This window comes from Neopsephotus bourkii, unplaced genomic scaffold, assembly GCF_033783945.1.
Source record: "Neopsephotus bourkii isolate Nb327-2 ecotype Australia unplaced genomic scaffold, CSIRO-AGI_Nbou_v1 NB_196, whole genome shotgun sequence".
Taxonomy (NCBI): domain Eukaryota; kingdom Metazoa; phylum Chordata; class Aves; order Psittaciformes; family Psittacidae; genus Neopsephotus; species Neopsephotus bourkii.
The window spans coordinates 5,197,881-5,223,687 of NW_026900709.1; the positions used below are offsets into that span (position 1 = coordinate 5,197,881).

Here is a 25,807-nt window from a genome sequence, read left to right on the forward strand (position 1 = left end):
CTGAATAATGACAAAAGTGATGTCACTCACAAATCATTTGTAAATAAGAAAGCAGTGGTGAACTCAAGAGTAAAAAATATTTGTCATTTCTTTGCAGAGTCAAAGGAAATGCTCCTAAAAATATGGCCTACATTTAAAAAACCCTTTTTATCCAGCTTATTTATCCTATTACAGGCTCATCCTCATATATTTGCCCTTTGCCTAAAGGACTGTGCTCATTTTGCACATTAAAGGATTGTCAAATTTGTCAAATCGTTCTTTCTTAGCAGTTCAATTCCATGTTCACCTTGCATCAGTGTTTACATCACTGCTGTCATAGCCCAGGTGTTTACTCAGCAGTTGTTCCTTCCTACTTCAGGCTGGTTTGTTACTTCCTCTTCATATCCAGCTTACCATTTATTTGTGTATGTGATGTTTTTCTCTAGAATAAATTTCATTAGCTAACTCCAAATCTTTTTTGAGCAAATATCAGATTGAGCAGACTATTTATGTCAAAGTCCCTGGGCGAATGTCTCCACACTGGAATTCCTGTGGATTTGACTCAGTTCTCTTTGGCAATTTTGCAAAAGCAAATCAGAGGTAACTGTACTAGCTATGGTATAGCTATATTTAGCCAGGAATAACGAAGAGTAGAATGAACTTGAGCCAATGGAAATATTTGTGTAAGTCAGATGAGGACAGCTTGGTGTTACTTTGGTCTATGTTGGCTTATTTTTACTTTTGGAAGGAAAGATATCAGTTCATGTGTAATCTTAAAAAGTCTAATTGTATATATGTTTCTGTGTTTTAAAATGACTGAATAAGATGTAGAAGTTTACCTTTTTTTTTCTCTTTGCTCAGATTGAAGGGGCCTCCATCCAAGGAGTTGGTCTTTATACATTAGAAGAAATCTGCTTTTCCCCAGAAGGAGAGCAGCTAACTCTTGGCCCAGATACATATAAGAGTCCTGCTATCTGTGACATTCCTGAGCACTTCCGTGTCTATTTACTGCCAAATTCACACAACTCGATTGATATCTATTCTTCCAAGGTAAACACACCAAATTTACCATTTGCAAGCACACCAGGTGATTCTGCTGCAAAACTGTAAGTGACTGTAGTGGATGGTAAACTTTTTTTTCCCCAGAAAAGATAATTCCAGTTTCAGCTATGGAACAAATTGTACTCAAATGGTAAAACACTGATGTTCTGAGGCTTTGGAGTGATTTTCTTCCTATGATTTAGTGGTATTACAGTAGCACTTAGAAACTAATAAAAATTAAAGTTTTTTTGTACCTACCTGTTTTACTATATATCAAAAGTGAAAAACTCCATCTTGAAGAGTTTAAACTGACTAGATAGGAGAAAGGATGAAAGAAGGCAATATTATGATCCTTTTTAAAGGCAGAGAAGTCATGAGACAGATTAAATGACTTTGTAGACTCTCACAGGAAACTTGTGACAGGTATGGGAATAGAGCCCAGTTCATCTATTAGCCACAGCAGAACACCATTCTTTGTTTTCAGGGTGCATCATCCTCTGAGGAAACACTCAGTACTGGGATTGAGCATTGTTCATAGATTCAAAATGAAAGCAAAAAAAAAAGCACCTCAGAATAGAAGGGGAACTAAAAGGGTGTGTAGGCCTCAGGCTACTAAAAGACAGGAATGCCCACTGTCCTACCTTTGAATCTAAAGCAGGTCTGACAGCGTGTTGTGGTTTAACCCCAGCAGGCAGCTAAGCCACACTGCCACTTGCTCGCTTGCCCCCTGTGGGATGGGGGAGAGAACTGAAAGGGCAAAAGTGAGAAAACTCATGGGTTGAAATAAAGAGAGTTTAATAGGTGAAGTAAAAGCCACGCATGCAAGCAAAGCAAAGTATGAAATGGAATTAATTCACCACTTCCAATCAGCAGGCAGATATTCAAACCATCTTGAGGACACCAGGGTTCTATCACCTGTAATGGTTACTTGGGAAGACAAAGAGCATCACTACAAACATTCCCTCCCCTCTTCTTTTTTCCTCCCCCAGCTTTATATGCTAAGCATGATGTCATATGGTGTGGAATATCCCTTTGGTCAGTTGGGGTCAGCTGTCCTGGCTGTGTCCCCTCCCAGCTCCTTGTGCATCCCCAGCCTACTCACTGGTGGGGTGGAGTGAGGAGCAGGAAAGGCCTTGACTCTGTGTAAGTATTGCTCAGCAGTAACTAAAACATCCGTAGATTATCAACTCGGTTTTCAGCACAAATCCAAAACACAGCTCAAATATGAGTCACTATGAAGAAAATTAACTCTATCCCAGCTAAACCCAGTACACAAAGGAATAGAAATTTCCAGAAGATATTCCATGCCATATTCTTATGGCCTTAGGTGGTGTAAATGAGCAAACTAACTCTTTACATTAAGAAAATAGAGACAAAGAGCACATTTCTTATCAAAATTAGACAGCACAAACTTTATATAAGAGGGCATAAGGCAGCAGTAGAAATGGGTGTATTTCTTTCTTTCTCTGGCTCATCATACAGAATTAATTCCACTTGGATATAGAAAAGGTAGTTTGAGAAGTCACGACTTTATTTCATGGCTTTATAACACGAGCACTGAAGTCCTAGCAGGAAGCTTTGATAGTGTAGCTGTATTGTGAATTTTAAAACTATCTGTACCCGCCAAATCCTAGTCCTTGACGGTTTTCTGATTTGAAAGTTGTCAGAGATCCAAGGAAAGTTGTTGAATCCAAATATGATGGACATGTCCAGATACGGAGCTGACGCTATTCAGTGTATTTTGATAACTACAGCAGAGATGTGCTAATCTCTACTGTCAGTTTCTAAAGCCAGTCTCTTCAGCTGTCTCTCTCCTCTGTCAGGGCATGGGAGAGGCTGGATTCTTCCTGGGCAGCTCAGTGTTCTTTGCAATATGAGATGCAGTGGCTGCTGCACGGAAGGAAAGAGGACTGCCCCTGGACTTCACACTAAACAGCCCCTTGACTGTTGAGCAAACTCGCATGGCCTGTGCTGATGTCTTTACTGAGATGGTAAGGCTATTTTAATTCCTTTCATGAGCTAGCTCCTCCATTCTCTTTAATCTGAATGATCTGTGCACATAGACTGATCAGTGAGCAAAATCTCTTTTCTTCAACATACCACAGTTAGCAGAGCTTTGCTCAGCTATGTTGACAGAGTAACATGAACTGACAGTCTAGAACTAAGGAACCTATGCTATTTCCTCAGTGCTAATGCCTCCAATTTACGTATCTCCTTTAATCTAAAAGCTCTTGAAAAGACTTTCAGATTATAGTCTTCATATTTAGTGTCACTTTATTTGCATCTCTGTTAGAAATTATGATGATGTCTAGACACAGAGTAGGTGTGCTCTATCGTTTGTCCTATGCCTCTGGTCTAGACTGATTCCACTTTGAAGCATGTGCCCCAGTTTCCTTCTTTTCTTCCTTGAAAACTAGGGAGCTGGAAATACAGGCTGATAGGCATCCATGTCTTCTTATAACATGGGGTTAGAATACAGGCTGGGTGCAGAAGAGCACTCCCAAATAAAACATTTTAGATTTACATTTCTATGCAAGCATCACCACTGACAGTGGCATAAACAGAATCTAGGGGTGCAAATTTAAGATATTCATTGTAAAGGCCTAAAATGTTTAGGTCCCAGTTACTTCATATAAGCTCATTTTCTGTGTCATGATCTGAATATTCCTAGAGATGCTTTGGTGAACACATCCTTGATTTTATAAAAAAGAAGAGGCTAGCAATGATTCTTCCCATTGTACAGTTCATTTCCAGCTGGGTTTCTGAGAGCCCTCCATACTTCAGGTCATGCTCTCTCTTCTTTGTTTTGTGGAATGAATTGATGTTCAGGAGATGCTGAAATAATGGGGCCTAAGGAGGAGAATGGATTTTAGATATCCTGACGTTTTTCCTTTGGGAGCCTGGAAAACAGGAAGCACCAAACCAAAATGGCAAGGTCCATTAATTAAAGCTTTCAACTTAAAGAGCCCCATAGACCTGAGCCCAAGCAACTGCATTGTAGCCTCAGCTGAAAATTTCTTTATGAAAAGGAACACAAGTTGGGTCAGGCAAGCCTGCAGGCCCCTATGTCTTCCAGTGGCAGCCAGGTAGAGACCCCCAGATCTCAACCTACCTGGAGGCTGGGATTGTGAATTCCACATCCACCCACTTCAGTTTCTTTCTGTGCAGGATATCCAGTGATGAAGTCTTTAACAGTGAAAGAACTTCTCATATTAATAAAAGTCATAACTGAGATCAAGAGCCTTTGTGGGCTAGGTGTTGCGCAAACACTTAGTAACAACTTAGATTTTAAATAAAGGTGAAGTTGTTACCCAGTCATTAGGAGCTGATGTTCTGTCTCCAGGAATACTGTCAGAAATGTAGGATCTCCTTGCAAACATCATTGGTTCCATGATTTAATGCGGTCTCATTAAACCATGTGGCATAATGGAACCTCATGTCAGTTCCTCTAATCTCAGCCCTTCAGGCTGTTAGCTCACTTGTGCTATGGACATATGCACTTAATTACCTGTTCAATTACAAGAATGCCACTGTTGACTAGAGGCAAGTTGATTTATTTCACAACCTTTTATAACATGATAAAGTGGGGATGTGTGTGCAGTGACATTTAAATGGCTGACAAAGCCCATGCATTTGTAAATTACAGTAAGTTTCTGTCGTGGTTTCCTTTCCTCTTAGCAAAATGATGTTGTTTTCCTTAAATTCTCTTTCAGATTCCAAAAGATAAACCTGGAACCTATAAGCCATGGGCCATCAATATATCTTAATACTGCTTTCCTAAGTACCAAGCAACTAGGTGACTCCTTCAGCCACTTACTGACTGAAAGCTTTCCTTCAAGAAAGAACTGTAATACTTACACACACCAATACATATATATCTGTCTTTGTAGAATGAGAACAAGCACCAGTTCTCTTGTCATGCCATGTAAGAGACCTCTTATTCTGAAACATACATTTGTTTCTAAATCAAACTGTGTTCCATGCTACACTGGAATAATTCTGGAGTTACCCCACGAACTTGCAAGAATTCACATGCAATTTTGACAATACCTGCAATAAAGAGCAGGTCACAAATAGTACCATTTTGCCACTTCTGCATCTAGTCTGAGATTCATAACTGTTGTTACCCACTCTTTCTGTTCTTCTGGTACTTGAAAATCCCGAAGATCAGAATTAGACACTGTACAAACTAGTGATGAGCAGTATATCAAATATATCAAAGTTACGGTAGAGCAGAAATGCCAAACGTTTTCTGGACACTGCTGTATTATTATTACCACAGTGACCCCAGAATACTGCAGCATACCTCTTTGCTTCCTGGCAGCCCATCTCAGACCTGCTCCTTACCACTAGTTCTCTCTGAACCACTATTGATGTTGACTTCTCTCAGGGCTGGAATATAATCATTGCTACTCACTGCATTGTCAGCATTCACTCCTCTCCTTTGCTTTACCCACAATTTTGCTGCTTCTTTCCAGTAAAACAGTGAAGAAGGACATAGCTGATGGCATCTGTAGGTAAGGAGAGAGCACAAGGTGAGGGAGGTGTACTGGGGGTAGGAAGGGTTAAATAGCAGAACAGGTTCCAATACCACCTTTGAGTGAAGAAGTGAGGATTTCTGGGATAACATAAATCAGTAAGCAAAGAGATAGAGGGATAGACCACCATATGTGCAAAACCTCATAGTCTTCTTATCTAAAACATTCATTTTGAAATAGGCTTGCTCATTGCAGCCATCAGCAGCTATACATAACAAATATGCAGCAGGTGTCTTAGATAAAAAGGTGGAGGGGAAAAGGGCTAAGAGGAAACAACAACAACAGAAGTTCATCATTAAAAATAGGTGTGTCAGCTCCCAGTTTAACTGTGCCAAACAACACTACTGGCACTCTGGCAGACATTGCTTTAGAAAAGAAGTTTAAAGTGATGCTGTGGCAGCTGTATGAATCTTGATGGAGCATTTCCCTGTGAGGAGACTGAAAAGAAAATGCAAAGATATTTGAGAGGGAGAAAAGGAAATGGCTGAGCTGATCCAACCTACGTTTACATGCAAATTTGTTCAACTTTAACATTTGATAGGTCAAAGCAATAAAATTAACAGTAAGAACACATTTAATGTCTTTGTGTATCCAAAACACTAGCATAAGAAATAACTGGAGATACTCAACAGGTATTGCATTAGTTCAGATCCTGGACTCATTTACATAAACATAAATCTGGACTATTTTCATTTATTTTAAGGGTGAGATTTCAGGCTTAAATTAGCATGCTATAGAAGAAGTATGACCCTCAAGTAAATCGTATTTAACCTAAATCTGTAGAGGTGCTCCAAGATTTTATTTCTTTACAAATAAATTAATATTACAAATAATGAAGAAATTGACAGGTTATGTTGGTAAAGGTTTCCTGTTCATTTCTCTTGGTAAATTGTGAGACTACAGCTAATGCGAAAAGCTCAGCTAGCAATATGGTTTTGCAATTTTGGAATATCAAACACTTCAAGGAGCTGGCAGCAGGAACTATCATATCTTTGTGTTCTTTACCTTAAAATGCAGTTTCCCTAACATGTGATTTATCTTCTTGTCTTCTTATTTAACTGTAATTTAGAAAAAGGCTCTCCTTTTAGAATGAGTACCAAAGAAATCAGTGCCTTGGATTTAGAATGAATGAATAAATACTAAGGTGAATATCTTCCTTCTGAATGTGATCTCCTTTTGGGTATTTTTGAATGTGCTATTTTGGGGATTTCATTGAGCTGTTAAACAGGATTTGCTTAAATATGTCTTCAATAAAAGCAAACTTCTAAGACATTGTCCTACTATTTTGTGGCACTGTGATCTATAACCAATATTGTTTCAAGGAGAAAAAAATAGTAACAAAAATGGTGTGAGATGAAATCTGGCTCCTACTGACAATAAGAATGGCTATTCTTTGAGCTTAAAGTTCAAAACATGTGACTTGGAAAGTCTGATGCTTTCCCATTAATCTGGTGCAGTAATGAATTTCACAGCAACAGACACACAGGAGTTGGGGTTGTGGGCCTTGGGGGTCTTTTGGACCAGTGATAGCAGGGGGGAGAACTGGGACTTCATAGGCTGAGTGTCTAAGGCCAGTTACCAGAGGGGTCCTTACTGTGTGTATGTGTAACTCTCCATATATTTCCCAGTAATGGATCTTCATGCTAGTCAGTCAGAGGAAAACAGGACAAGAGGATTGGTGCTGTCTGTGTCTGCATGAGTGCAGTGTTTCTCTGTTAACCTGTGTGGCCAGCTGTATTTTTATCTATGTATGTTTTACACGTGTTTGCATGTTTGCTTGTTAAGAATACACACTCACCCTTGCTACTGGTTGGACCTTGGGGAATAGAGCTACATCAGCCTCACCTCTAGTGTGCTGATGCAGCCCCTAACATATTCATCTAAAGAAATTGTATTTACTGCAATTGAGGCTCTCAGAAGCATGGAAAAGTCATCTTGTATGACTGAGATAAATTGTTTTGTATTTCCAGGTACAAGTACAGTCATTCTAGCTCCAGAAAGGATGATGATTTCATATATTCATGTGTCCCTACATAGAATCATAGAACAGTTAGGGTTGGAAAAGATTTTAAGATCATCTAGTTTTAACCCCCCTGCCATGGGCAGGGACACCTCACACTAAACCATATCACCCAAGGCTCTGTCCAACCTGGCCTTGAACACCACCAGGGATGGAGCATTCACAACTTCCCTGGGAAACACAGCAAGCATAGGCTTACTTTTTCCTTACTTTTAAAGTGTTCAGGTTTTTATATACCCAGCATATATGTCTTGCAGAATGAACAAAATATTGATTTTACTACTTCCAGTTTTACTCTAGTTTTAACCTGTGAGGGTAGCATACCTAAGTGAATGCTGGGGTGGGTGATTGTGCGATGCCTGTAGTCCAGGCAAGAACAGACAGTGGAAGGTCAGCAGCCTCACTGGAGATACGACATTACTTTAAGATAATCAGTTGTGTACAACAGCAGATAATCAACTGAGCAAGATGGCAGGACCAGTTCTGTTTGGACCAAAGAATTTTACAGATTCTTCTTTTCCAAGTTTCAAGTGTAATGGCTTCTACCTCTTGTAGGGATAGATAAGGAATGCTTGTTTGCTTTCCTACATATTGCTGTGTTAGGGATAAGGTTTTCAAAGAATGTCTAACAAAAAAAACCCGACCAGAATTGGTGTGTTCCCCTGTTTGCAAGTGGCTGATGCAGATTACTTGGATCACTGTGCAAGAACACAGGTAGTTAACACTGCTCCTTGCTTTCTTCTGAAAACTACAGTTTAGCTGAGAGGTGCAACCACCTCGCTGCTAGGCCACACAAGACAAAGATTCTCAGCTGAGGAAGCAGGTTCTTGGGGTAAAACAGAAGTAGAGCTGGGGGTGACCTCAATTAAAAGGTCATGGTCACACAGACGGCCCCACTTTTCACCACTGGAGCACAGTGACTCGCTCTGTTTATATACCTGGTAAGGGGACATTTCAAGAGCTTTAGTCAAAGGAACATTACACTTTACACCTGGTGGAAATTTGGCACCTGTGTAAGGGCTAGAGGGATGCTTCTGACCCCTAGGTTAGTTTAGTGGTTTGCTTTTTGGGGGAGCAAAGAACTGAGTTGCAATTGCATCTCCCTGTGTGGGGAGGATGCTGCATGTTGCTGTATTCTGGATATAACTGGAGAAATCTACCTGGTAGACATGTCCAGTTACGTGCTGCTCTGTCAGTTTGGCAGTGAAAGGGTGGTCAGGCATTGGAACAGGCTGCCCAGTGAATGGGGGAGTCACCGTCCCTGTAAGTGTTCACAAACCATGAAGAGGCCCTCAGTGGTACGGTTTACTGATGGCATTGGCAGTCCTGGAGTAATGGTGGGACTTGATGATCTTAAAGGTCTTTTCCAACGTACTTGATTCTACGAAAGGCTGAACGTGGGCTCTAAGGAGGCAACTTGGTGGGAACGGGGCTGAGCACAGCAAGCAGTTATGTTTGGGGCACCGTGACATCTTCCCTAGGGGCACGGGCCCTACCCACCGCAGCCGCACGCAGCGGGATGCCCAAGCCCCATCCAGCGCAGGGCTCGAACCTGCCCGACACCTCTTACCGGTCGGACTAGAGGCCAGAGGGCAGCCGGCCCCAAGGGGCCCAGCCTGGGACACGCGGTGAGGTTGCCCCCTCGGGGCACCGCCTACTGTCGCCAGGGGTCGCCTCTCCTCGCGCCCCAGTCGGACCGGTCCGCGCTCAGCCCCGGCACGGGGACGCACTAGGCGGCTACTGGCGTGTGACGGTAAATCACGAGGGCGTGGGGGGGTGGACGCGCTCATTCCTGGAATGGGGGGTTCGAAGGGAGAGCTCCACGCATGGGGAAGGGGGAGCGCCCCGGGGAGATGAGCGTCGGGTGCCGGCAGGTTCGCAGCGCCAGCAGCGGGGAGCAGGCGGCGCTGGAGGAGCCCAGCCTGACCCTGGCCGTTTCCCTCGAACCTCTCTGGTGGAGCGGGATCGTCCGTCCCGGGCGGGGCGGAGCACGGCTCCTCCCCTCTTCCTCTCGCGTTGGTTCCGCTTGTAACGCTCTCTTCCTTGCTGCCGCTTCTGTTTGCCGCTGCTCGCGCCCGTCTCCGCTCCGGGCCGCTTGGGCGTTTTCTCTCTGCCTTAAAGTCGGTGAGGAGAGGGGCCGGGCCGGGCAGGGGCAGCCGCGGGGGCAGCCGCGGGGGCAGCCGGGGGGAGGAGCGGCCGGGTGGGGCCGGCTGCCGCCACACGAGGCCAGGCCAGGCCGGGCTGTAGCGGCCGCGCTGCACCTGAGCGGAGGCGAAGTGGGGGGACTCAGTCTCCATCTTCCCCCGCACGGGCACCGGAGCACGGCGGCAGCAGCAAAGCCTCCGGGCGGAGCGGCGGGGATGAGGGGGCGACGCCGCCGCAGCGGGCTCCGCGCAGGTCCCGCCAACGCCCTGCCGCCGCCGCCGCCTCCGCCTGGGGAGGCTTGGGCCGGGGGCCTGCGCCTGCCCGCCAGCGGCGTGTGCTGCGGGGAAAATGGAGGTCGGCCACAGCCAGGGAAGGGGAGGAAGGAAGGGAGGGAGAAAGGGAGGGAGGGAGGAGGAGCGGCGCGGGGGGTAGGGCCGCCTCCATGCTCCCGGGGCGGGCGGGCCCCGCCGTGCGCGTCCTGAGGGGTGTTGTGCTTCCTTACAGGGTGTCTTTTATGAATAATCAAAAGCCGCAGAAGCCGACGCTATCAGGGCAGCGTTTTAAAACTAGAAAGAGAGGTAAGCGATCGGTGCTGTCGGTGCGTGGGCCCCCATGAAAAGCCCTTTTCTGACCACAAACCAGTGCTTTTACAGAGTTCTTCTCATAAGTGTTTTAAATGACCCCACACTAAATACCCAGTGTTGGTGCTAACTCTGGGTGCTGGAATGTGCTCTGCACTCGTAAAAAATATTTGGCAATAAGAGTTGTAGCTGAATTTGCTGTGATAACCTTGGCTTAAGGAACAGTGGGTGTAGAACTGCACTGAGTGTGTTTAGCCTGGAAGCAGAAGTGTCCAGTACCCCTGAGTTAGAGGGCAACTCCAGTGCAGGTTTGTTGCAGGTTAATGTGCAAGTCTAAGGAGCATCTAACCTGGTGAGAATTCCGGTGTTACCCACTGGATAGAGGTTACATTGTCCCCTGAGTGCTATAAGAATACCTAGTTTGAATTAAGAAACCAAATCCACAACCTCCCCACACACACACAGAATAAATCAAGCCCAAAAACACCCACAAAACACAACAACTCAAACCCCCAGAAACGCTCCCCCCACCACCAGCAAGCACAAACCCTCAGAGTGTGGGATGTGCAAGTGTCTATATCTGTATGTGCAGCTATTCCCATGAGAAGCATCAATGACTGAAGAGGTGTGATGAGAAATTTAGGATTTGTTGGTAGGTTTCTTAAGCCTAAAGAGGAAGCGGGGCAGCTCTTAGAGTTTGTTTAGCACTGTTTTACTAATGTACTAGCAGTGTTCCAGCTCAAACTGACACCATTAAGGATATGGTGTGCTATTTCAGCTGTATTACTGCGTCACTAATTAATTTGTCAGACAGAAGTCCAGGCTGACTTAAAGAACCTATTCTCATGGTGAAGTAAAAGCCCCTTGAGAAGCTGTTGCAGTGCGTTGAGCAGATGAAATGCTAGCATCCTGAGGTTCTGTCTCTCTTTAAGCGTTTAACCATAGTTTGGCTTCCAAGCAGCTCTGCAGTAACAGCCTCATGGATCTGTCCTCGACAAATAACAGATCCACTATTTCCAGACTTCCACCCATCTGTTCCCAACGTGTTGATACTTGCATTGAGTGCAAGGACACTAGTCTGCCCCTTACAGGAAGGCTGCTAACAGATGCTAACAAAACTGGCTGAGCTGTTACAGGCAGCACTCAAAGTAAGATGTGCAACTGAGTTCCGTTTTCCTTGGAAGCATACGGTTTGCATAGTCTAAGGACAGGTAGGTGAGTAGAGTTAAAGACCTCTTCCATTTAAGGTAAATTAATGATTATTACAAACAACTGTTCTTCGTGAAAGTACAGTAAGAATTCAAATAGAGGTAACTAAGGAGTGGTTTAGCTTTTTAGTCAAGCTTGACTGACTAGCGGGCTGAAAGCAGTAAAACTTCTTATTGCTATATTGGCCTTTGAAATTCACTTTAGGTTACATTGCTAAGTCACTATTAGTGCCAGTTAATACCAGTTGTCAGGCTTGTCAGTGCAAGTTTGGTTTTGTTTGGGTTTTTTGGGATGGTGTGGGTGCTTTGTGTTTTGGTTTGGGTTTTTTATTTAGAAATGACAAACTTAACAAACCCCAAGCAGTGGTGTGTGTGGCAACTTCACTTCAATGCTCTGTTCTTACAGATGAAAAAGAGAGGTTTGACCCTACTCAGTTCCAAGACTGTATTATTCAAGGTTTAACTGAAACTGGCACTGACTTGGAGGCAGTAGCAAAGTTTCTTGATGCTTCTGGTGCAAAACTTGACTATCGCCGCTATGCAGAAACGCTTTTTGACATCCTGGTGGCTGGTGGAATGCTGGGTAAGTTCCTTTGATGGGGCTGCTCTCAGCCTTTGTTCTCTTGACTCTACAAAAGCTCACTTTTCCTTTCAGTGTATAAAGTCTGCTAGAGCCCATTGAGTGTGTAGGGCAGGGTTTAAGCTATCTGCAATAACTATCTGACCATGTTAGTGACTGGCTAAGCAATTGGATTACTGTAAAAATACTCTGTTATACCCTACCTGCCACAGTTTGGCTTTCTTCTAAGTGCAGACTGTAAGAAATTTGGTCTAAAGGAAAATATATTACATTTTTTTTTTCCTACCAGGATTGGATCTTGATTCTCTGGTCAAGTTCATTTTTTATTTGAGATGGACAAATGCTGGTTTCAGTTGTGTGGTCTGTGATTGCAAGGTGAAAGGAGTTGCCCTGAAAGATTCTGATGTGATCCTGTGCTTTGTGCCCTGTTAATTTGGAAAGTAGTTTTGTTTGCAGAAGAATCTGATGTGCGTAGTCTTGGAAATGCTATTACAAATTGTTTGATGTTGACAGCAGTGAGGCCGTGGGCTCTAGCAGATGTGAGGGAGTGGGAAATGAGGGGGTGGTCAAGTCAGCAGAAAACAGGGAACCAAGGAAGTGAAATGTGATGACAGAAAGTCTTGTAAACTCTTGTGCACAATGCATGTAAAGAGCAAAGAGCGGGGCAGATGCTCACCAAACAGGTAAGAAGCGGGTGAAGCTAAATGAGGTTTAAAAGTAGTTCAAAAAAAAAGTGGTACTTCAGATTTAGACTTTACATTTCCTACTTGATTAATACTGTTCAGTGAGAAGGGGTTCAGATGGCAGGGACCCACTTAAAATACTGACTGCAAAGAAGACCCCTTATGTTGTCTGCCAAGACTAGAAAAGGTCTGTCCCTGGTTTTAGCATTTGTTATGCAATAATGGGGAGGGGGAGGACTTACATAGGTATTTCAGCAGTTACAGGTTTTAAGTAATGTAACAGAACTGGCTTGGATTACTTGAATGCATAGGGAAGGAGAGGAAATACCTGATTCTGAGCCACAGATGGACAGTGGATGGCAGTTCTGCAATGGGGGTGGCTGGTTTGGGAGGATGCATCTGTTGCCTGTTGGGGACAACTTCACACTGATACTTGCAGAAATGTTAGGAGAGTTGCTCAAATGCTGAAAAGCAAGGCTTTTGAAGTGGTTTAACTTCATGTGCCTGCGTATCCCAAAGCTTATCCCAGTGTTACACAGGCTGAAGTTACTGTGATGTTCTTGTTAGCAAGAAGCTCTTTTGCTGATGTTACAGGAGGTGATAGCATGAATAGGTAAACTTGTCTGCCACATGGAGCATCGCTACTTGAAATTGTTAATGTACAGATTGTTATGGTTTGTGGGTTCACATTCAAGAGTTAACCACTGCATGCTGTGTTAGGAAGTGTTCCTCCAAGGAATGTAGCGGGGGAGGGGGGGTATACGCATTGTGGCATTAATGGTGGTATTAGGGGTCCTTTATTCCACTCTTCTGTATAGACTAGGTTTAATCCTTAGTCATACAAGGCTGAAATAAAAACGGGCATCCTGTTGCCTCACCACCTTTTAATATTATTACTGTTAATGCTCCATGTTTTAAGTCATGTGTCTGACTAAAACATAACTAAAGGATTTCCCTTGTATGTAGGATGGCATAGAAATTAGTAATAAGGTATTCTGCCACTGGAGTTGGTGGCTTGAATTCACCCTAGTTACTGAGGCAGCCTGGCTAGCAGTCAAGTGCCTGTATTAAACTGAAGAGGAATGGTGAAGAAGCATCTTCTCATTAGGAGCTATAATGCTGAAGTGCCTTGCAAGACTAAAGAGGGGTGCAGAATTTTGAACATCTATGTTCCCTCTCCTGTTGTGACTTACTCTTGTTATTTAAAAGACACTTAGTTAGAAAGCAGCACTACTGTAGCAGACACTAGAAAGATACTTGCCAGGATTAAGCGGTCTTAGTGTTTTCCTTTAAGGGAAGAGGAGCTCATGTGGTCATGTTAACTTACCCATATGAAAAACAAGATGTGTTGCCAATCCGTTTAGCAGTAGGGGGTCAGAATATTTAAATGGACATCCATAAGCTACTGATTTTATAGTTCCACTAGAGCAGTGGAGCACATGGAAGTCTGCAGTGATGCAGTCATTCAGTTCATGAAAGGACAATGCATTGCATGTTAAGGGTATTGAAACTCTTACTGTGGCGAACTGCTGGGTACTCTCACTGGGGAGTAATACCACTAACCCAGAAAATCTTCTTTAGCCCCAGGTGGTACCCTGGCAGATGACATGACACGCACAAACGTCTGTGTATTTGCTGCACAGGAAGACCTAGAAACCATGCAAGCATTTGCTCAGGTGAGTTCTGTATTAAGCACAATTTAACTTACACTGTTCACTGGTCAAAAAGGAAATGTTTGTGCAGTTGAAAGTTTAGGTAAAAATAATGCATGGCTTTAAGAAGCTTGCTGGAAGAGGTAGAGTAGCACTGTTCTGTGCTAAAAGTGCTCTATAGAATTCGGACTGACTTTACTGAGCTTGGTTTTTCCTTTTCCTTTTTTTCTTAATTTCAATTAAATGATAGTCCAGAGCAAAAAATAATACTTTCTATATCTTCCTAGGTTTTTAACAAGCTAATCAGGCGTTACAAGTACCTGGAGAAAGGCTTTGAAGATGAAGTCAAAAAGGTATGGAGTAAGTCCTTAACAGCAAACAGATAAACTTTCGAATTCTAGTAGTTAATCACTCTGCAGAAGAGTTGTATCGTACAATGGATTATTGAAATAGAATACTTGTAAGTTGTTAATAGAAGAACAGCTACCTTGCATGACTAGTGGAGAAGACTGACAGCGAAGTAGTGCTTCTGATAGTTGAATAGCTTGATTGAAACAAAAATGTCTAACATGGAGGCAGGAGTCAGGCTTCAGTGAGAGATGGTAGTTTTATGGCAACTCTTCTTCTTCCCTCTTGCAGTTGCTGCTGTTCCTGAAAGGGTTTTCAGAGTCTGAGCGGAACAAACTGGCCATGCTGACAGGTATTCTGCTTGCCAACGGGACGCTTAATGCATCAATTCTCAACAGTCTCTACAATGAGAACTTGGTTAAAGAAGGTAAGTGTTGCCCAACTCTTACTTTAGGGAAGGATGGTGGGAGACAGAACCATGACAAGTTAAGCAGAAATTGCTTACAAGTTACAACTTACAAGTTAAGCAGTACACCCTTGCAGCTCACTAGCTTCATCTGATGATAGATTTACTAAAGGATTAGCAAAGGTAAATATGCTGCCTCACAACATGGAAGGTCTTGATAAGTCTTTTCAGAAAGCTTGTGTGTAGGATTTCCCTGTGTGATGCTGGGGTTGCCGTCACTGCTGTTGCCCAGCAAGGTAGTCCTGTGTTTTGGGGGCGGACCTTTCAGGATGCAGAAGGTGTGTTGTTTCTTTAGGCTTCTTCATAAATTACCGAAAGTAAATACATTTACAGAAAGTTAAGTTTTGTATAAGGAAGTCTTTGTGATGCTGAGTGGTAAGAGAAGTCCAGTGTGCCAGAGACTGCAGTATCCTTGGGCAGAGGTGATGTGGACTATGCTGGTTCTGCCTCTGAGTACAGAGGCTACTGCTTCAAGCAGGGCTCTGGCAAACTAGGCACCCTGTACTCTCAGGCCTTCTGATTCCCTTTGTTTCTAATGTCAATAGTAACAGTACTACTCCTATTGTACAGGTGTTTCTGCAGCTTTTGCAGTCAAGCTGTTCAAATCATGGATAAATGAGAAAGATATTAATGCAGTGGCTGTCAGTCTTCGTAAAGTCAATATGGATAACAGGCTGATGGTGAGTACCGCTGAAATCACTGAGTTACTACTTAAGCCAGTTTAGTGACTATCATTTACCAGCAAAGCACCCAACGCGCACTTTGTGAAAGAGTTGTTGTAAACTTTGCTTTCAGGAACTCTTCCCAGCCAACAAACAAAGTGTTGAACACTTTTCCAAGTACTTCACTGAAGCAGGACTGAAGGAACTTTCCGAGTATGTTCGGAACCAGCAGACCATAGGAGCTCGGAAAGAGCTGCAGAAAGAACTTCAGGAGCAGATGTCTCGGGGAGATCCGTTCAAGGATGTAAGTATTGGCTGTAGTCAAGGTGGGATGCTTTCTTTTTTCTTTTTTTCCTGTAGGAACTTAGCTCAAATTTTCTGAAACACAGCATCATTTAGCACTAATCTGAAGGTAAATGCCTAATTATATATTGAACATGGCTTTCGCTAAGAATGAAAATCCGGACCAGGGTGCTTTGGTACTAGCTTTGTGGTCTTTCCTTAATGTCCTGAATCTTGCTGTATGAATAGAGGGCTGTGTTTGGTTCTGAAGGTTTCTGTGTAGCGTTTAGAACAGAAGTTTTAATTTAGCTTAGTGTCATATGTGGCCTATGTGCTGACTCTTTCATTCTGACAGATAATCTTGTACGTAAAGGAGGAGATGAAGAAAAACAACATCTCAGAACAGACTGTGGTAGCCATAATCTGGTCAAGTGTAATGAGCACAGTGGAATGGAACAAAAAGGAGGAGCTGGTAGCAGAGCAAGCCATTAAGCACTTGAAGGTATTGCAGCTGAATATGGACTCTAGCACCTGTTGGGTAGGGCTGCATGAAATCAATCTAGTTTGGCAATAAACGTAAAGTGTTCCATGTGTGCTAATCTGTCATTCCTCTTGCAGCAATACAGCCCTCTACTTGCTGCCTTTACTACCCAAGGTCAGTCAGAGCTGACTCTTCTGTTGAAGATTCAGGAGTATTGTTATGACAATATTCATTTCATGAAGGCCTTCCAGAAAATAGTGGTGCTCTTCTATAAAGGTAAATGCTGTGGGGTTGTGGGTTTTGGCAGGGGAGGGAGGGTGGTTTTGTGTTTTTAAAGCCTGTATTTGCAGAATGCTTCAGTCCTGGTAAGATGTTTAGGGAAGATCAGTGCCACAGCATTGCACTTCTTGAGCTGAAGAATTTTCTGTCTTCTTTTCCAAAGATGGAAAAGTAAAATGTGAAGGTGGATGTGGCTGTCCTTGTCTAGAGGAGTACTTCCCCATGTGCCAAGGATGCTGCTTGTCTACTAGATGTTAAGAGTTGTGGTAGATCAAATTTACATTTTTCAGGCTCTTTGTCACCTTTAAGTTAGGGAAGGATACATGATAAATGTATTCTTAGCTTTTTGTCTGAACACTGACTGTGAACAGCCAGAGATTAAGACCACTCAGCTGTTCTGGGGTGCTCGATGCTGTTAAGAGGTGTTACTAAAAACCACACCGTGCACCTGTGGAAACACCACAGGAATATAAAGAAAGTTGTTGTTAAACTGAAAACTGTATTTGTAAAATTTAAGAATTGGCATCTGTTCTTAGCTGTTGACTGAAGTTTTTCTTAAGGGTGTTATCCCAAATAGCTACGAAATACTCCAGACTTGTAGTGATAGTGTGCTCCTCAGTGTGGTGCTGGGGAAACCCCCAGTGCAGTCAGTCTGAAATGTAAGGTTCTCAGAATATAAACCAGGAGGCACTCCTGGCACAAGTGTATCCAGGCATAGTCCTTCCCTGGGTATGTACTGTGATGCTTCTAGGGAAGGAAGCAAAGGCTGCCAACTGGGGCTTCTCAGCAGCTGCTGTTGAGTGGGTTGCTGTATTAATATTGCTCTTGCACATCTTACAGCTGAAGTTCTGAGTGAAGAACCCATCCTCAAGTGGTATAAAGATGCACATCTTGCAAAAGGAAAGAGTGTTTTTCTGGAGCAAATGAAAAAGTTTGTCGAATGGCTCAAGAATGCTGAAGAAGGTAACCAGCAGCTTAGCTCACAAGTAGAGCTTATTCATGTAGGGAACCTTAGTGCACTAATGCTTGTTTGTGAGGTGGGGTGGTTAATTGTCCCTCGGAGATGAGGTGTGTGCCCTGATACTGGCTGACAAAGCTTGCCAGCGCAACCCACATGGATCCAATAGCAGCTGTTACACAGGGCAGCAGCTGGATGTGGCAGCTAACCTGTGGGTAGCCTGTTGACAAGATCTCTCTGTTCCAGAGTCGGAATCTGAAGCTGAAGAGGGTGACTGACCTGTGAAACTCTGTCCTTGGCAAAGCAAACGGGAGCTGTAGATAAGTGTCATGTCTCATGTGTCCTTCTGATTCCTACATCCTACCTCCCTGTATCAAGCATGATATAAGGGCTCTCATGGCAATTTCTTTTAACTGTTTTATATAGTTATTGAGATACTGGATTTAGTTTTTAAAACCATGTTCTAAGTAGCTTACAGGAGCTGTTACAGATTTGACTCTAACCTGCATTTGTCCTTTCAGTTCTATTCTACCTCCTGTATTTTCTACTGTAATAATGTAATTTAAGGCCTTCCACAATGAAATCATTTTACTTTTTGGGTTTTCTGTCTATATTTGAGTACACATGATTATGGTGAATGAAATTTATGCCAGTTTTGTTTGTAAATGAACCTGACAGAAGCCTCTGAAGCCAGGAGGCTGTGGCTTGTGTGGTAGCTCGGTGTGACATGTCAGCCTGCACCATGTGAGCCAGATACCCTATTCACTGGTGGTTGTCCAGCTCCCCAGGGACTTTGTCACCTCTTCCCTATGCTTCCAGCGTAAAGCATTCCAGCTGCTGGATGAGGCAGCTGCCCCACTCCTGGGAAGGGAGTTCAGTGTCCTCCTGGAGAGGAGCTGTTACGGTGACAGTGAAGGGTAGTGCTGGAGGGGTATGATGAGTAGCATCTCTGAACCTGCTGCCTCTCACAGCTGGTGGCCTGCACACCTGATGGGTAGCACAGCCTGAGAGAGGTCTGGCTGCCTTACAGCTGGGCAGCAGCTCCTGGGGGAGCCTTACTGAGGCTCCCATGGCAGTCCAAGCAATACTGTTCCCCACACAGCCACCCAGCAGCTTTCTCGAGCCAGCCTCAAGCCAGCTTGCTTGAGTTGCTGTGTAAATGCATGAGTGCTGGAAGGTAAGGCAGAGAAAACTCTGTCCCCTCCCACTGAAATTTAGTGATTGTTTTATGTTGGCATTTGACATGCTAAACCAAACAGCTTATCTGCTCCGTGAAACTTTGCTTTCTTAATGGAATTTCTCAGGACAGCTCTTAATTCAAGAAAAATACTTGGTTAAAGAGTGAAGTCTGTACTGGTGTAAGCTAATAATGAGCATTAACTGAAATACTGGTAACCAGAGTACACCTATGACAAATAAAATGAAATGGAAAAAATGATCCCAAAGATCACTGATGTTTCATTCCGTAACTACAGTCATCTTCTCCCTCACTTTGTAACTTTTTTTTTTTTGAAACAAATAAAGGCCATCCTTACACTTAATGTCAAGGGCTGCAATTATCTACGTGGTAGAAGTGTGAGTGTCCACGATCCATTATTCACCGAGGAAATGCAGCCTGGTTCATCAGTTTTCTTTGAATAAGTTTTATTCCAGCAGCTGGATTCAACTGGAATATCCAAAAAGTCCTAGTATGAATCTACAAAAAATAGCAGAAATGCCCATAAAAAATAGCACATTTGCAAAAGAATTGTTCATGATTTAGCACAAGTATTTACACTGTTTTCTGTTTCTTCGCTGGAAGACCTCTCTCGGCATCCTCATCTGCAGGAGACCATGACCTTTTTTCCCGTTTCGGTGGGAAGAAGGAAGGATGTTTCAGCGCTGCTTCAAGTGTTAATAGGGGTCATACTCCAGCATCTTCCCAGTCAGATCAAAGAGGTTCTCCTGTGCTCAGCATTGCTGCAGGTCATGTGTTCCTTCAGGAAGAAAATGTCAGAACATGGGGCTTTTAATCCTAAAATTGCACCAGAAGTTCCTCTCCCCAGAGGAATCTCCCTTTGTCTTCTTAGCAGCAGTGGCTTACAGAGCCTAGAGAAGCGCTGACAGCATGAGTGTTTTCATTCCAGGCCAGCTGTTTCCAAGTGAAGTACCTGTGTTTCCTTAAACAGTTAGTCCTTAGACCACAGTTTGTTATTCAGAGATCCTGGTTTATCCCTTCACTAGAAGTTTACTGGCATGTAATTTCACAGCTTGTTAATAGAGCGTATTAAACCAGAGCTCAAAATACCTGTATTTATTAATCTATAGCAGTCCAGGTATGGAAAAATGTCCTTACCTGCTGTTCTGTACCGTGTGCCTTGGCAAAGGCCCCAGTACTCACTCCATCATTGCCGGGTGTTCTCTGCTGTTACAGGCCTGGAGGGAAATCAAGGTGGACATTTTTGTTCAGTGTTAGAAGGTGTCAGGAACTGTCCAGTAACCTTACTTTGGTTTTAACATTACCCTGCACCCCATAATCAGTTTCAAGCGAAGGAGAAAAGAGAGGCTGTAGGAGTCTGATTCCTCCAGTAGGTTACAGGGATCTGGATGGAGGTTTTTTCCTGTGACCCTTTTTTTATTCTTCCTTGTTCATAAATGTCAGGTTTTGGCAATAGTGTCAGGATGACAAAATTTGGGTACTGAGTAGTATTTGCTGATGAAGCTGTGTCTTACTAGTGTGGCTTGGAAATTACAAGTATTAACAGGGTGATCCTTGTGTCAAGCTGCTTGTAGGAGTCTTCCTACAGCTTCTGTTCTCTTCTGCTTGGTGTAACAGAGAAATGCAGTTTCATTTCTGAAGCCATTCCCTGCAGTCCCCACCTCCCTGTAGTGTATTTTCACCCAGCTGAGCAGCATTACGCATGCTGCATCATTTTGAGGTTCACAGTTACCTACCAGAAAGAGTATTTCCGACGCAGTATTCCATGAGAATGCAGCCTGTGCTCCAGACGTCACAAGGCTGTGACCATCCCAGTCCTGTGAAAAGATGCAGAAAGTTCATGTTTATACCTGATCACAGTATACAGTGCAGCAGCTCAAGCAGGATATGTACCACATCTAAAGCACGCTTCAATAGCATACAGTAAGTCTTAGGTTCATCTTTCACATAAGAGGCTTCTACTGACCTCGAATAAGCTCTGGAGCTGGGAATGCACTAGTAGTCACAACAGGGCTGTGGTACTCATCTTCATATGCTGTGTTCCCAAAGTCTGCAACTTTGATACCTGGAATTTTTAGCTGATGGTCATCACGTGTCTGAAATGAAACACAATGGGATACAAGTGGCCAAATGAACCCAGGCAGTGGGTGGGGGGAGGCGGGGAGAGGACAGCGACTTACCAGTTTGGGGTTATACTCTGCTGTGTAGTCAGGCCTCACAAATAAAATGTTTTCTGGATTCAGGTCTGTATGCGTCAGCTTTCGAAATGCAAGATAACCAATATAGTTAGCACATTTCACAAAAAGGTAACAGATACAGCAAAAAAGAAACATACAGTTCACAGACTGGCAAAGCTGGTATGTCACCTGGCTGATGTGCTCCAAGCTCAGCGGCTGAAAGCCAGGCTCTTTCATAAAGTCGAAGGTGCTGAGCCCCAGTAGCTCAAACAATGCAGACATGTCTGTGTACTCAAACCACTCCAACGTCTGGACACACTGAGTACAAAAGCAGGAAAATGCATGTGTTGCAGCAGGAGGGTTTGTAACCAGGAGATACAGACGCCACATGTTACAGAAGGTGATGGCACAGGAATCTCAAAGCAGAAGAAAGTGCAGGTGGCTTTGTGTACTATGTATTGTTGGGATCTGATGCATTTAAATGTTGCAGTACTCTTGTTTCTGCACAAGCCACTTCAGAGTACGTGTCAACATTTCTGACTGTTGTCACAGCAACATGTCTGAAAAGACAGGTTTTAACAGTTGGTAGAAAAATGAGGAGTTTCAAGTTGGAATGAGGTGATCTTTAAGGTCCCTTTCAACCCAAACCATTTCCATGATTCTAGAACGAAATTCAGTAATGATCACCATATATGTTGTTTACGGCAACGACAGCTTTATCAGAAAAGCTATTTTCTTTAAGTACATACTGACTTAATATAACCAGGGCTCATCTGTGCACAAACACAACTAAGGTCTACTCTTTCAATTGTGCAAACATACTTGATATATCTGTATTTTCTTAAAGGTTAAAGGCCCCATTTACTTCCCCTTTGTATTTATAGATGCTGGGCTACTACTGGGGAAACTTCCACATCTTGCAGCTTAACAAACAGGACCATCCGTCAAAAATGACACACCGCCTCCTGTTATTTTAGTAGTGAAAAAGTAACGGAGGGGTCAAGTGCCTTCTACAGCCACGAGAAAGACAATCTAGTTTCATACTCTGCACACAGCAAAACTGCCATCAAACACAAAACAGATTCTTGATTTATAAGATGCTTGCTGCTAGACCCCAAATCCAAGACCTTCCTTATTACACAGACCTGGGGTGGGTGGTGCAGGCCCCAGGACTGCCCCAGAATGGGGTTTCAACTTCATCCCACATCTCCCAGGTCACCTCCCCTGCCAGCCCTTGACCCCTCCCAGGCTGGAGCACCCATCACCTCATCCCCCAGTGCTGCACAACCCTCCTGTCAAGGCGCTGGGTTTAGCATGATGCACCAACAGACACTTGTGTTTGGGAACTGCAGCAGCAGCCTTAAGGAAGTACACACGGAGCAGCGAAAGAGGAAGCAAAGATACAACCTGGGATGATCAGAAAGCACTTAATGAACTACACTGTGAGTAGGAAAAATTACTTGTATTAAATACTTACTCTTCATGATCAACAGTGCATTCCATGACTCTTTCATAAGCACCATTGCCCAAAATAACAACAACCTCATCTATAAAGAAAAGAACTCTCACGGAAGTTGTGAAATTACTCAGCTATTAAAAAAAACCCAATAATACAAGCAAACAAAATTAACAAAAAGAGTATGTGCTATCACTGAGGCTATTATAGACTGTGCTTCCTTCAAACTGTAAATACCTAGTTTGAGAGATGGTAGTGGACAGTTCTTACCAAGGCACATTTACAGGGATCTCGTAGGTTCATCAACTTCATTTATTATTTTTTGGGGAGAGGGATTAAGTCCTACAGAAAAAGAACAATCCCCACCCTCAAACAACACAAGTTAAGGCAGAAAGACAAGACTGCCAAGGCCCCCTCACATCTTATGCTAAAAGAACTTACTCTGAGAAGTTAAACTTTGACAAATAGTCTATATACCTCTTGCACTCACTGCATCTCCTCTGACAGAGGTGGCCATTCACATCATCCTCTGGACTCCTGGCTGTTCTGCTTCAAGGACACACCTGGAACAGCACCAAGATTGTCCAGAAAAATACATAAACCTGCAAGATTAACCCATACTTCCCCTGCTGCGCACAAGTACTGCACACACAACAGTCCCAGCCAGCCCTCTCACCTCCCCTGTGCCTTACTGCAGCCCTCGCTCCACCAGCAGAGCTATCCAAACATTACACCAGAAACTGGGTCCTCCAAACCCGCATCAAACAATGAAACATCTCGTGTAATCTCATGCAGGTGGAAAAAGAGCATCTGTGGATAAAACAGTCCTGAAACACTACAACGGCCTATTTACATCAGTTCCCTAAAGCCCAATCATTTTTTAAATCTGGGAAGCGCTGAACTTTCTGAAACAATTCCACCTCTGATAAATGACCCTCCTCACGCTTAGTACTGTTGTTTTTGTTTCACCAACTGACCCTGTGCAATCAACACACAGCGTGTACATGACACATGCAACTTCGCCACCCTCCATAGATAATGCATCGTTAGGTTTTTGTCCATTGCCCTCCAGCTTGGTCTAAGCACTGCTCCCAACATGACAGACTTCTAACACAAACTTTACCTACTGTTTTCTGAATGCCAGCAAAGGCCAGAGACAATCTAGAATACACATGATGAGACCCTCCATCTCAGTCCTACTGTAAGACTGCTGTGTTAAGGGACACACTATATGCCTGAGTAGATATATTTCGACAGAGCTCCCTTGGTGGCTCTAGTGTTTGTGAGAAAAGACCAGACTGATGGGAGTAAACAGGAGTTTATAAAGCACAAGTCAACAACAACAAAACCAGCCAGTCTGCAATGTTTTTATTTAAAGGATTAGACACATCACAAAAGTCCAAACGCTGGTGACACAACAGCCGACGGTGCAAGAACTAAACTGCAAGTATGCCATACCCAGCAACTGCCAGAGAGCCACACATTTCCACAGCTGGGCTACTGCCTGCTCCCCGTCTTGCTTGCTCTTCAACAAGTCCAAAGGACTAACCCCACCATTTTCCTGTCGTATTCCAGGTTCTCAGAGAGAACCTGGGAGAGTTTCAGAGCCACAAACAGGAAAACAGACATAAGAGTTTTGAGAAGTTAGTATGCAATCCTGTCCCATAAAAATCACTCTCCTTTCAATACACAGCTTCACAGAAGAAAGAAAGAATCTAAATTTATCTTCCAGAGAGCCAACTGCTTGTTGTCCCTGCATTTCACACATCCGGTAAAACAGCCTTCTTCTTGTGGAGGGGAAAACAAACAAACAAACAAAAAACCAAAAAAAGAGACCTGAAATGGTTTCCAGTTCGGTGCTAGATGTCAGCATTTTAAATTATTGGTTCCTCTGCACCACAGGCAAGTTTCCAGCATGTTTTTCCTTCTGCATGACGGTACTGTCAGTCAAACATGCAGTTGCATGCTTTTGTCCACTTGCTATTACCACTGGAAGAGACAGAAAGAGCACAGAGCTAAAATAAATCCTTTACCTGACTGAAGCACTACAGTAAAATGTATTAAGTCAGGAGCAAGGGCTAGGAGCTTTAAGCAGCACTCCGTAAGGAACACAGAAACTTTGTCCCAGAGTACTGACTAACTCCACTCATTCCTGCCTCAGTAACCTGCACCTGGCATGCCTTTGCCTGTCTCTTGCAAGTCGTTTCTCCTCTTTATTTTAGGAGGCAAAGTCTCAAATAAGAAATAGCAGTCTGAAGCGGACTGCAAGTCAGCTACATCTGGACCTCTTAAGGATTACAAGGCATCAGAATAGACTTTGCCAAGTGATGTTGTCTGAGGCCAAAGAGGATCTGTCAGAACACCAGAATGGCAGGAGTTGGATGCAGGAACTCTAGATACTATCCCCTGGCCATGCACAGTTGGAACTACAAATATACCCTCTCCCCTCTACGTATTATACAGTCAGAGTGAACCTCTGTGGGAATTGATTTTTTCCTGCTTTACAAAAACAAAGTGATGCCAAAATGCGCTATTTAAATCTACAACAAGGAAGAGCAGAATACGGCTTTTCCCAGTATGCCCAAGGTGCAGAACTGCCTTTTTGATGTCTACAAATCATTCACTTTTCCCTGCTTAAGTCAGTTTATTTTATGCTTTCTGTACTGCCTTGAACACAGGATCAGCAATATACACACACCCCACATACGTATACATGCTTTTTTTCTTCCTTACCACTCACAGACCAGGGAATCTCAGTACCTTCTTGCAGAATTATCTGAGTCCAACAACATTTGGTCTCAAAGAAGACCAAACAACAGCTCTCTCATTTGTTCAACATCATCTTTGCAACAGGTATCTTTTATGATTTTAGGTGTATCTGGATATTTTTTATTAGAAGTCTGACCACAGCTTTTTTGTCACTACTCTTCTGTTGTGCTTACCCCGCTGCTTGTGCAATAAGGTGATATAAAACAAGTTACAGTTAACCCATGGTTACCTAGTTTTGACCAACAGCTGTGTAAAGATGCAAACGCGTACTCTTTCATACCAAAAGCATTGTGCCAGAGGCAAA

At 43.5% G+C, this 25,807-nt stretch overlaps 2 protein-coding genes across 3 annotated transcripts in view; both read left to right on the plus strand.

The window, feature by feature from the left end:
* LOC133225144 (aldehyde oxidase 2-like) overlaps positions 1-6,828 on the plus strand; it is a 45,729-nt gene extending 38,901 nt beyond the window's left edge. The window contains 3 exon segments of the mRNA XM_061377267.1: positions 841-1,029; positions 2,844-3,011; positions 4,734-6,828. Of these exon segments, the coding sequence (XP_061233251.1) occupies positions 841-1,029; positions 2,844-3,011; positions 4,734-4,787 (411 nt within the window). The 3' untranslated portion in view covers positions 4,788-6,828.
* Positions 6,829-9,555: 2,727 nt separating this feature from the next.
* On the plus strand, positions 9,556-19,341 carry BZW1 (basic leucine zipper and W2 domains 1). 2 transcript variants are annotated; one of them, XM_061377280.1, is made up of 12 exons: positions 9,556-9,702; positions 10,228-10,301; positions 11,919-12,095; positions 14,357-14,451; positions 14,715-14,780; positions 15,067-15,202; positions 15,812-15,921; positions 16,037-16,207; positions 16,541-16,687; positions 16,804-16,942; positions 17,786-17,908; positions 18,150-19,341. In XM_061377280.1, exons 2-12 carry the CDS (start codon positions 10,238-10,240, stop codon positions 18,179-18,181), a joined length of 1,260 nt encoding a protein of 419 aa, XP_061233264.1. In that variant the 5' UTR covers positions 9,556-9,702; positions 10,228-10,237; the 3' UTR covers positions 18,182-19,341. The 2 variants fall into 2 exon arrangements, with proteins under 2 accessions (XP_061233264.1, XP_061233273.1); XM_061377289.1 differs by lacking the exons at positions 9,556-9,702; positions 10,228-10,301 and having other exon boundaries at positions 12,018-12,095; positions 14,357-14,362.
* Positions 19,342-25,807: the final 6,466 nt, after the last annotated feature.

What these genes read in the sequence shown, in the direction of transcription:
- BZW1 (XM_061377280.1), top strand. Translation starts at nt 10,238, where the DNA reads ATGAATAATCAAAAGCCGCAGAAGCCGACGCTATCAGGGCAGCGTTTT. An exon ending in TTTTAAAACTAGAAAGAGAG is followed by an intron (nt 10,302 to 11,918) that starts GTAAGCGATCGG and finishes CTGTTCTTACAG; the next exon opens with ATGAAAAAGAGAGGTTTGAC. An exon ending in ATATGGATAACAGGCTGATG is followed by an intron (nt 15,922 to 16,036) that starts GTGAGTACCGCT and finishes CTTTGCTTTCAG; the next exon opens with GAACTCTTCCCAGCCAACAA.